Source organism: Cebus imitator, unplaced genomic scaffold (genome assembly GCF_001604975.1).
Source record: "Cebus imitator isolate Cc_AM_T3 unplaced genomic scaffold, Cebus_imitator-1.0 Scaffold58, whole genome shotgun sequence".
NCBI lineage: Eukaryota > Metazoa > Chordata > Mammalia > Primates > Cebidae > Cebus > Cebus imitator.
This window is the reverse complement of record NW_016107373.1, coordinates 597,784-609,874: the sequence shown is the minus strand read 5'-3', so window position 1 is coordinate 609,874 and position 12,091 is coordinate 597,784. Positions and strand designations below refer to the sequence as shown.

Sequence of the window (12,091 nt, the reverse complement as noted above, 5' to 3'; positions counted from 1 at the left end):
TCCACCTGCCTCGGCCTCCCAAAGTGCTGGGATTACAGGCTTGAGTCACCGCGCCCGGCCCAGCATTGTCTTTCTTAATTAACTCTCTCGTTTTTTCATTTTCCTTCATTCTGTTATCTTCCCAAGGATATTTTGTAGGTAATTTGGGGGATAAATGTAAGTTCCTATGAAACACTTTGACTCTCCCTAAGAATGCTATCAGATCTATCCACCAAAGTTTAGCCTAGAAAAGCACTGATGATTCAAAGATAGAACTTCCTTTATTTGCTCCCTGCCAGAAATCACCCCTGTCTCTGCATGGGGAGTTCTGGAGTGAGAATAAAGTGGGAACACATTAGATTCAGTGGCGTTTCTCCCTTCCCTTCGCCTTTATCCTCACCCCAAGTCTGAGACCACGAATGGCGATGACTCCCTCCCTTGAAGAACAAGACCTCCTGCCAGGCTGTGCCTGAGGTCAGGCGAGTGGGAAGAGGAAAGTGCCACAAAAGCCATCTTGATCCTTTGACCTATATTGACGCCGAGTCTGTTCCTTTGGTGTTCCTGACTTCGGCAGTGTGGTTAGTCAAACTCTCTGTCCCCACCTTGAATTGAGCTTTAATGAAAAAGTACTAGGAACCCAGGCCTTTCCCTGGAGATTTGGGGTTTTTGTCTTGGAAAAGCATCAACCGAACTAGCAGGGGCAGGAGGTCTGGATTCCTGTGGCTTTGGGTTAACTTAGGTCCAGTGAAGCCAAGTGCCTATGATCATCATCTCCATTCCCCAAATGTAGCCATGCCCTCTGGTTTCCCTCCTCTCACTCATCCTCCTCCCAATTAGACAGGCTTCGGGGTGGATTGCTCTCACTTTAGTGTTACTGGGTTCTTATTTGAAATGCCTTGGTATGTGGTAATACTTGCACGTTCTTACTCCTTGGCTGATCTGAAATCTTTTGCCCTCAGTATGTGCAGCAACAAAATTACTTTTAAGCATCAATGTATTTCTTCTCCCTCAGGATCCTATAAATCTCTCTGAGATTCGCCTCTCTGGGTTCTCTGCTGGGCCACAGAGTCTCATCCTGGCCCACTTCTCCCAAAGCACTGCTTCTGTGTATCAGGAATCATTTGGTTGCCTTGACTGTATATCTTGGACCTTTGTCTTGGCTTCCTATAATAGGATGACTAGATTTGTTGCAGGCATCGAAGAGAAGCCCGCCTGCTGCAGTGCTGGATGACAGAGTGATGAGGTCTGTGGGTTTCTATGCTATGCTCCTCCTCCACATACGGCAAGAGTGTTTGCCTTGGTACTGCTTCCAGATATCTGTGGATGGTCTTTGGGAATGTGGTGGTAAATGTCACCATGCCAGAGAATTTCAGCAGATTTCAACGGCTTTGAAATGACTTGTTCTTCCAGATTTTTATATACAAAGAAAACCAAACTAAAGAAGGTTGATAAAGGTGCCTCTCTCGTTTGCTGTCTTCACCCGACCAGTTTTCATACCAGGGAAGCTCCGTTGGTCAAAATGTTGTAACTGGGTGCCTCCCACCCAGGAAACGCTTTGTAGGAATATTGATCTGAAAATCTCACACCTGGAGGTTAGAGACTAGCATACCCTTAACACTGACTCGCCTTTAAAAGAGCAGCTCTGCCAAGACCAGGTCTGAATCTCATGAAATGAACAAAAAGAGAACAGTGACTTGAAATGCAGAGACCTAATGTGTTCCTCCCATTTCCACTTCAGATTTGCTGACTATGAAAGAATATCACTGTTTGCTGCAATTACTGTGCCCCGATTTCCCGCTGGAGCTCACCCAGAAAGCAGCCAGGTACGTCTCCTGGACCCTTGAAACCAACTCAGCTCTGTGTGGCTGCTGCTTCTTAGAGAAACCTAAAGTGTATACACATGAAAAAGGAGCACTTAGGGAAGAAACTGGCATGGTAGAGGGGTCTATTTGGGATTTGCCCCAAAACAAAATACATTCTGCATTTCCAAAAGGAAGCGAAATGAGTCTTTGTGGTTGCTGTGGGAAGCCTCAGGGTCTGAAGATAGAGTTGGAGGGTGGTGAGATGAAGAGGCAGAAAAGCACGACCCCTACACACACACACACACACACACACACACACACAGCCTAGAGGATATTCTGAGAAAAGAGGGGCTGTATTTGTGTGTTTTCACGGTACTGTAAAAATACTACCCAAGACTGGGTCATTTATAAAGAAAAGAGGTTTAATTGACTCACAGTTCTGCATGGTCTCAGGAAACATACAATCATGGTGGAAGGCAAAGGGGAAGCAAGGGCTTCTTCACATGGTGGCAGGAGAGAGAAGAGCAGGCAGGGGCAATGCCAGGTGCTTATAAAAGCGTCAGATCTCGAGAACTCACTCAGTATCACAAGCACAGCGTGGGGGAAACCGCCCATGTGATCCAATCACCTCCCACCAGGTTGCCCTCTCAACACCTGGGGATTACAATTCGGGATGAGATTTAGGTGGGGACACAAAGCCTAACCATATCAGGGGGCAAGGGTTGGCAGTGACTTGTGATGAACAGGGTTGAGGTTGGAGACTGGAAGGGCACGAAGGTGATAAAGCCCCAGTTGAGGGAAGGGCAAAGTATATTATTTATGTCAGCAGAAGCTTTTCAAGATGAGTCCAGGGCCAGGACTTGGCAGAAATAGTTAGAAGCCCCTAATTTCTGTGTTGGGTTTTAGTGTCATTCACAATTTTTAACCACATGAGGTAGCTGGACTATGCCTCAGTTAACTTTTACTTACTTAACTCAAAACCTGAGCTAGGCCAGGCATGGTGGCTTACACCTGTAATCCCAGCACTTTGGGAGGCCAAGGCAAGCAGATCACCTGAGGTCAGGTATTCAAGACCAGTCTGGCATGCATGGTGAAACTCCATCTCTACTAAAAATACAAAAAATTAGCCAGGCATGGTGGCACACACCTGTAGTCCCAGCTACTCAGGAGGCTGAGGGAAGAGAATCGTTTGAAGCTGGGAAGCAGAGGTTGCAGTAAGCCAAGATCGCACCACTGCACTCCAGCCTGGATGACAGCGCGAGACTCCATCTCAAAAAAAAAAAAAAGAAAAAGGAAAAAAAAAAAACCTGAGCTAGGGTTGCAAGTGGACATGTAGCAAAAATCATGTTTATTGAAGAATGCCTACCTTCCCTAAATCGTATTGAATGCATTTACCTTCATTGTTCTATTTAAATGTGTTTACCTTAACTGTCTCACGTAATCCTTGTAAAAACTGTTACTTCCCTTTAAAATGATCCTTTGTGGTTTCTGTGGGAAGCCTTAGGCTCTGAAGACAGAGTTGGAGGGTGGTGAGAGAATTAGGCAAACAACAAACACACACACACACACACACACACACACACACACACCCCCTAGGGTATATTCTGAGGAAAGAAGGGGCAAAGGTTGGCAGTGACTTGTGATGAAGAGGGTTGTGGTTGGAGACAAGAGAGGTGTGAAAGTGGCCGGGCAGTGGCTCACGCCTGTAATCCCAACACTTTGGGAGGCTGAGGTGGGTGGATCACCTGAGGTCAGGAGTTGGAGACCAGCCTGGCCAACATGGCGAAACCCCATCTCTGCTAAAAATACAAAAGTTAACCCAGTGTGGTGGTGGGCACCTGTAGTACCAGCTATTTGGGAGGCTGAGGCAGGAGAATCACTTGAACCTGGGAGGTAGATGTTGCAGTGAGCTGAGATTGTGCCACTGCACTCCAGCATGGGGGACAGAGTGAGACTCAATATCAAACAAAAAAAAAAAAAAAAAAAAAAGGCATGAAAGTAATGAAGCCCAGTTTAAGGAAGGCTATTACTTCTCACTTCACTGAAGTGGAAACTGAGGCTCAGAGAGGGTAACAACGTCACGCGAATATACTGATAGCTGATAAGTAGCAGAGGCGGGACTGGAACCTCGGTCAGCCTGAATCCAGAGACAGGGATCGGGAACACGAGGAGATTCAGAGTCTCCCACCTCCCTGAGTCATGCTGTCATTTCTGCTTTGTGGTTTGACCCATTGAAAACAAAGCTGCACTGGCTGCGCTGCGCCAAGAATCACCTCACTCCTTTTGAAACGTGCCAACCAACTCCTCCGCTGACTTTGAAGATGGGAACTTTATTCCTCCCAGCGACAGTCACCAGCCCCACGGTGGGACAGGGTGTTCTGCAGCTCACAGCTCATGACCTAATTTTGCTGGTCATGTGCAAAATCTGTTTAGTGATCACACACTCCAAATTTTGTAGGTTTTTCCCCTCATTATTCGGTGGATACTTTTCTTTCCCTATAGCAGCTGCCACTGGTAAAAGCTGCAGTTCGGGTTTTATCATTTTGATTTATCTGCTATCCAAATGAGACTGGGATTTTTTCTTCACTGAAAAATTTAAAATGTATGGGAGATTATCTCTTGTAATTTAAAAGCAGCCAAGTGGAGTTAGCTTAAAATTTCCATGATAGGTTCCCCTTTGGGCTCAAATCATTTTTTTTTATTTATTTATTTTTGAGACAGTGTCTCACTGTGTCACCCAGGCTGGAGTGCAGTGGTGTGATCTCGGCTGACTGCAACCTCTGCCCACCCCCCACCCCCCGCCCAGGTTCAAGTGACTCTCCTGCCTCAGCCTCCTGAGTAGCTGGGGTTACAGGTGCGCACACAATGCCCAGTTAATTTTTTTTTTTTTTTTGTATTTTTAGTAGAGATGGGTAGGGTTTCACCATTTTGCCCAGGCTAGTCTCAAACTCCTGACCTCAAATGATCTGCCCACCTCAGCCTCCCAAAGTGCACTGGGATTACAAGCGTGAGCCACAGCGCCCAGCTCGGCTCAGATCATTTTAAGGAAGATTCAGCCCCAAAATCTGGGGAGGGAAACTCAGCATCCTTAAAGACTGAACTTAAGAATGAAGGTCAGGTATGACAACAATTAGAGAATTTCTAAATAAAGAAAAGGAACCATAAGTGTGAGAGTGTATGTCCCAAGAGGGCAAGCAGAATCCATAGTTATCTTGTTTGCTGCTTAATCACTGTCACTTAGCATAGTACCTAGATACATGCCAGACACTCCATAAATGCCTGCGGAATGAATCAATACATGAATGAATGTGCGCGTGAATATTCCCTGTCTGGCATTTTACATGATTCTAATAGTCCATGATTCTATTTTTTTTTTTTTTTTTTTTTTTTTTTTTTTTTTTTGGTTTTTTTTTTTTCTTTTTCCTGATTTTTTTTTTTTTTTTTTTTTTGAGACGGAGTTTCGCTCTTGTTACCTAGGCTAGAGTGCAATGGCGCGATCTCAGCTCACCGCACCTTCTGCCTCCTGGGTTCAAGCAATTCTACTGCCTCAGCCTCCCAAGGAGCTGGGACTACAGGCACACACCACCACACCCAGCTAATTTTTGCATTTTTAGTAGAGATGGGGTTTCACCATGTTGACCAGGATGGTCTCAATCTCTTGACCTTGTGATCCACACACCTTGACCTCCCAAAGTGCTGGGATTACAGGCTTGAACCACCGCGCCCGGCAGTCCATGATTCTAAGAAACTCTAAGAACAACAGTCAGCAACTGTATCCTATATTCATTTGTTCATTTGTTTATTCATCAAATATTTCTTTTTAACAGCTTTTTGGGATACAATTTATATACTATATACTTCACTCATTTAAAGTGTAAAATTCAATGGCTTTTAGTATATTTCTAGAGTTGTGCATCCATTGCCACAGTCCATTTTAGAACATTTTCATTACCCTAAAAAGAAATCCTACACCCCTTAGCCATTACTCTTCAGTCCCCCCTCCCCCATCTTCCCCAACCCTAGGCAACCTCTCATCTACTTTCTCTCTCTCTAGATTTATCCACTGGCCATTTCAAATAAGTAGAATTGATGCCAGGCACAGTGGCTTACGCCTGTAATCCCAGCACTTGGCAAGGCCAAGTGGGGAGGATTGCTTGAGCGCAGGAGTTCCAGATCAGCCAAGGCAACATGGTAAAACCCCATCTCTACCAAAAATACAAAACCAGCCAGGCATGGTGGCATGTGTCTGTGGTCCCAGCTACTTGGGAGGCTGAGGTAGGAGGCTTGCTTGAGCCTGGGGATGCAGAGGTTGTAGTAAGCTGAGATTGTGCCACTGTACCCTAGCCTGAGTGACAGAGTGAGACTTTGTCTTTGAAGAAAAAGAAGAAGAAGAAATCAAATAAGTAGAATTGTATATGTGTTCTTGGCCGGGTGCGGTGGCTCATGCCTGTAATCCTAGCACTTTGGGAGGCTGAAGCAGGCAGATCATTTGAGGTCAGGATTTCAAAACCAACCTGGCCAACATGGTGGAACGCCATCTCTACCAAAAATACAAAAATTAGCCAGGATGGTGGTGCACATCTGTAATCCCAGCTGCTTAGGAGGCTGAGGCAGGAGAGTCTCTTGAACCCAGGAGGTGAAAGTTGTAGTGAGTCGAGATCACGCCACTGCTCTCCAGCCTGGGCAACGGAGCAAGACTCCATCTCAAAAAAAAAAAAAAAAAAAAAAAAGTGATCTTTTGTGACTAGTTTCATTTATTAGGTTCATGCAAAAGTAATTGTGGTTTTTGCCGTTATTTTCAAAACCGCAATTACTTTTGCTCCAACCTAATAGCACAGTGTTTTCAGGGTCTATCCATGTTGCTGTGTGTGTCAGTACTTCATTCACCAAATGCTTCTTGAGTGCTGATTTTGTGCCAGGAGGTATTCCGGGGATACAGTCACGAATAAGATATCGTTCCTGCCTCTCAAAGAACTTGATTTAGAAGGGGATTGCTTAGGTACTGGTCGCTGGCTGCCACCAGTCTGTGCATACGACTTTGGTTTTGATCGATCACTCCAGAATAGCCACTGACCTCTTTTCCCATCCTGTGATGTGAAGGAGCTTATGAAAGTGAGCCTTAGATGCGCATCCTAGCTCCCCACAGCCACGGCTTTGCATTTGCCCCAGCTCTCCTCAGACCCCTCCAATCTGATACATGGAGGCACCACAAGATTTGAGTATAGGTGCTAGAAACCTGTAAGAACCAAAAATTCTCAATAGCAATGTATAATTGTACAGTTATGGATACCAAGATGCTTCTGGAATGGTATTCCTCTATTTGTGGCTGGAAACTTACCCAGTCCTCACCTAGAGGCCTGCTGTTTGACAGAAACCTCAGACCTTTCTGTTTGAGGAGAAGGAAGCATCGAAGCCAATCCATGTCAATAGCAGTGTGAGGGAATTATGGGAATGGCAGTAACAACAGATGGGCCCAGGGTAACCCACTGGCTACAGTTAGATGAATTCAGAATTAGGAGATGTTTGTTTTTTCCTCGTGGATGAGCATCAAGCTTCTGTCAACCTCATCTCCTCAATGCCATGCTTTCCCCTCTCTACTCCAGCTGGTGTGTACATAGAAAACTTGTATGTATCCCAGAAAGTGTCCCCTGATTTTGTAAGCTACTCTCATTTTGTCCTGAAGGTCAGGATCTCAGCTTCCATACACACACCTATGCATCTGGCCAGAATCGCAAATGGGGGTGGTTGAGACTTCAAAGCAGTTACTATTGCTAGAAGAGGAACTTCCCTCTCCCATCTCACTGCCAGGCTTACTTTATTTAGGACCCTGAGGTCTGGGGACAGGCTGCAGAAGGAGGCTCCAGTCTGGGATGATGTATGCGTAAAAGAATGTAATCCACAGGCAGCTGTACACCGGAGCCTGTTCAGGGCATGGCATCTCCACATACGCCTGCCTTATGTGCTGCAGGCATCATGGCCAGGCCCTGGGGCAGCAGGTGTGAGCTGGAAACACAGGAAAAGAAAAAGCAAACAGACTCCATGACAGCAGCCAACCCAGAGATCCCTCCACCTCGCATGTCCCTGCAGCAGTTGGAGTAGCTTTATCCTTACGTGATCACCACAGCATCGCTCGCTTTCCATCCTCCATGGACTGGAAGCTTTCCTGATGGTTAAGAGCATGTAATTGGAGCCAGACTTCTTGAGCTCAAATCCTGGGTTCCATAGCATACTAGCTGTGCCCTTGAGAAAGGTATTTAATTTCTTTGAGCCTCAGTTTCCTCATTTGTAAAATGGGAATAGTAATAGTTGTAATGATTGAAAGAAAAGTGTATGATAGCCGAGGCGGGTGGATCACGAGGTCAAGAGATCGAGACCATCCTGGTCAACATGGTGAAACCCCGTCTCTACTAAAAATACAAAAAATCAGCTGGGAGTGGTGGCGTGTGCCTGTAATCCCAGCTACTCAGGAAGCTGAGGCAGGAGAATTGCCTGAACCCAGGAGGCGGAGGTTGCGGTAAGCCGAGATCGCACCATTGCACTCCAGCCTGGGTAACGAGCGAAACTCTGTCNAAAAAAAAAAAAAAAAAAAAGTGTATGATATGCTTAAAACAGTGGCTGGCACAGAGTTAACTTGTCATAATTGTTAGAAGTAATATTAAACTTGACCTAGGAGAACACAGGCCCCATAGCATCAGAAAGCTTGAGTGTACATTCCACCTGTGCCCATTAACTAGATGACCCTGAGGAGATCTCTTAATTTGTCTGAGCCCTGTGTTTATATCTGTAAAATGAGGATGATAATAATGACTAACTCATAGGGTATAAGATTTTAGTAACACCAACAAAGCCATGTAAATTGCTTGGCATATTGTAGACATTAAATCATAATTTTTTTTTTTTTTTTTTTTTTTTTTTTAAAATATTTTTTTTTTTTTTTTTTTTTTTTTTTTTTTTTTTTAGAAAAAGTCTTGCTCTGTTGCCCAGGCTGGAGTTCAGTGACGTGATCTCAGCTCACTGTAACCTCTGCCACCTAGGTTCAAGCAATTCTCATGCCTCAGCCTCCCCAGTAGCTGGGATTACAGGCATGCACCACCAAGCCCAGCTAATTTTTTGTATTTGTAGTAGAGATGGGGTTTCACCATGTTGGCCAGGCTGGTCTCAAACTCCTGACCTCAAGTGATCTGCCCGACTCAGCCTCCCAAAATACTGGGATTGCAGGCATGAGCCACCACGCCTGCCCAGGAATAATCTCTTGTTGTTACAATAATGTTGGTATTCATAGTGCCAGATATTTAAAAAATCAATGAGAAGTTTCTTCCTTTCCAAAGGCAATGCTTCCTGGCCTTTTTGCACTTAACGGCAATCAGAAAATAACATATAACAAAAATGTCCAGTAAAGACAAGACTGCTTGTGATTGGCCCGCAGGCTCTGGCCTCCTTTCAGCTGCGCCAAGGGGACCATCACACCTGTAAGTCATTTGAGGCCCTAGTGACACAGGGTTGGGAAGCTCTGCTCCAAGGGTGAAGATTTAAAGCACTGGTTCTCAGACTTGAGCATGCATCAGAGTCACCTGCAGAGCTTGTTAACCCACACATGGCCGGACCACAGCCCCAGAGTTCACTAGACTTAGGGCAGGCTCAAAAATTTGTATTTCTAAAAAGTTCCCCAGTGATGCCGATAGTCTGGGAAACATACGATGAGAACTACTGATTTAAAATACTGCCTGCCATTCTTTTTTTTTTTTTTTTTTTTTTTTTTGGGTTTTTTTCTTTTTTTTTTTTTTTTTTTTTTTTTTTTTTTTTGAGACGGAGTTTCGCTCCTGTTACCCAGGCTGGAGTGCAATGGTGCAATCTCGGCTCACCGCAACCTCCGCCTCCTGGGTTCAGGCAATTCTCCTGCCTCAGCCTCCTGAGTAGCTGGGATTACAGGCACGCGCCACCATGCCCAGCTAATTTTTTGTAGTTTTAGTAGAGACGGGGTTTCACCATGTTGACCAGGATGGTCTCCATCTCTTGACCTCGTGATCCACCCGCCTCAGCCTCCCAAAATGCTGGGATTACAGGTGTGAGCCACCGCACCCAGCCTTTTTTTTTTTTTTTTGAGATGGAGTCTCGCTCTGTCGCCAGGCCGGAATACAGTGGTGTAGTCTCGGCTCACTGCAACCTCTGCCTCCTGGGTTCAAGCGATTCTCCCCCTCTCAGCCTTCCAAGTAGCTGGGACTGCAGTCATGCACCACCACACCCAGCTAATTTTTGTATCTTTAGTAGAGATGGGGTTTCACCATGTTGGCCAGTATGGTCTTGATCTCTTGACCTCATGATCCGACCTCAGCCTCCCAAAGTGCTGAGATTACAGGCCTCAGCCACCACGCTTGGCCATATTGCCTGCCATTCTTATTCTGGCCAGGTGTGGGGGCTCACACCTGTAATCCCAGCACTTTCGGAGGCTTAGGCGGGGGTGGGCAGATGACTTGAGGCCAGGAGATCAAGACCAGCCTGGTCAACTTGGTGAAACCCCGTCTCTACTAAAAATCCAAGAAAAGCAGGGCATGGTGGTGTATGCCTGTAATCCCAGCTACTCAGAAGGCTGAGGTGGGAGAATCATTTGAACACGGGAGGCGGAGGTTGCAGTGAGCCAAGATTGTATCATTAGACCCCAGCCTGGGTGACAGAATGAGACTCCATCTCAGACCAAAAAAATAAAATAAAGTATTGCCTGCCATTCTTATTCTGACATCTTAGAACTGGCCAGATTTAAAGGAGTTACATTCCCTTCTCTTTTCTCATTGGAAACACTATTTAACTTCTCCCTTACTGAAGGCCAGCACCCCTAATGAGTATTATATGTTTAATAGAAAAAGCTCTGTTATCATGATTATGTTATGAATACATATGGTGCTTCAAAACATATAAGCTCCTAAGGAATCTGGTTTTAGACGTAACTACTCACCCCCATTCTAGAGAGTTGCTTTTCAGGTGATCCCTGTGTCACAAAGCCCCATTGTAGCCCAGTGGCAAAGGACTCAGGCACTGGGGCCAGACAGCCCTGGATTCAGATTCCATTTCCTTTACTCACTGGCTTGTGACCTTGATCAAGTAATGTAATTGGTCTAAGCCTGAATTTCCTCATTTTATAGTACATATCTGATAGAGTCATTTTAAGGATTTAATGAGATAATCCACATAAAATACCTGTGATGTGGCCCTCAAAAAATTACCTATTTTTAAAAATTATAACTTACTGAATGGGGAGTGATGTTTCATTCCTATATTCAGTTTTCAGGTGTTTACTGTGTAGTGTCTGGTACCTGCCAGACCTCACGCTATGCCCTGAGGATACAGCTTTCTGCCTCTCCTCTACAAATCCTTCTACAGATACCTGCCTATACCACTGCACCCACAATGTCTCCCCATCAGACTATCTTTTCTTTTCCCATTCTTTCGTTCACGACATATATATCGAATGCCTGTTATGTGCCAACCATTGTGCTTGGTGGAGGGACTATGGCACTGAACCAGAGTAGATGTTGCCCCAGCCCTGGAGGAACTTACAAACTGATAGAACAGCAGACATTAAACAGATGAAACTAAGTGCCCTAAAAACCTAGAAACAGGAGGACCAACCTAATCTGGGGCATCATGGAAGGTTCTTCCATAAGAAAGAGATGTTGAGGCCGGGCACGGTGGCTCACCTCAGCACTTTGGGAGGCAGAGGTGGGTGGATCACGAGGTCAGGAGTTCAAGACCAGCCTGGCCAACAAGACAAAACCCCGTCTGTACTAAAAATACAAAAAAAAATTAGCTGAGTGTGGTGGCAGGCGCCTGTAATCCCAGCTACTAGGGAGGCTAAGCAGGAGAATTGCTTGAACCTGGAAGGCAGAGGTTGCAGTGAGCCAAGATCATGCCATTGCCAGCCTGGGCAACAAGGGCAACATTCTGTCTCAAAGAAAAGAAAAACACAAGAAAGAGATGTCGAATCTAGGACCTGAAGGATGAGTAAGAGATTAATTTATCCCAGGAGATATCAAAACCGTCAAGATTAGAGGCCACCATAATTAAGACTGTATGGTACTAGAGTAGGGATTAGACAAGTGGATCACGCTGGGCAGGACAGAACACATGCACATACTTACAAAACCTTGACATATAAAATGGTCATGATGCAGAACAGTTGGGAAAGGGTGGTTCAAAAAGTGGTGGGGTGGGGTGCAGTGACTCAGGCCTATAATCCCAGCACTTTGGGAGGCCGAGGCAGGTGAATCACTTGAGGTCAGGAGTTTGAGACCAGCCTGACCAACATGGTGAAACCC

General features: G+C 45.5%; 1 protein-coding gene across 4 annotated transcripts in view; it reads left to right on the top strand.

The window, feature by feature from the left end:
* Window positions 1-12,091, top strand: part of CUNH11orf49 (chromosome unknown C11orf49 homolog) — a 222,694-nt gene that overhangs the window by 191,860 nt on the left and 18,743 nt on the right. For all 4 annotated transcript variants that reach the window (XM_017529275.1, XM_017529273.1, XM_017529278.2 and 1 more), the window contains one exon: window positions 1,718-1,802. In XM_017529275.1, the coding sequence (XP_017384764.1) occupies window positions 1,718-1,802 (85 nt within the window). The remainder of the gene's footprint in view (window positions 1-1,717; window positions 1,803-12,091) is intronic.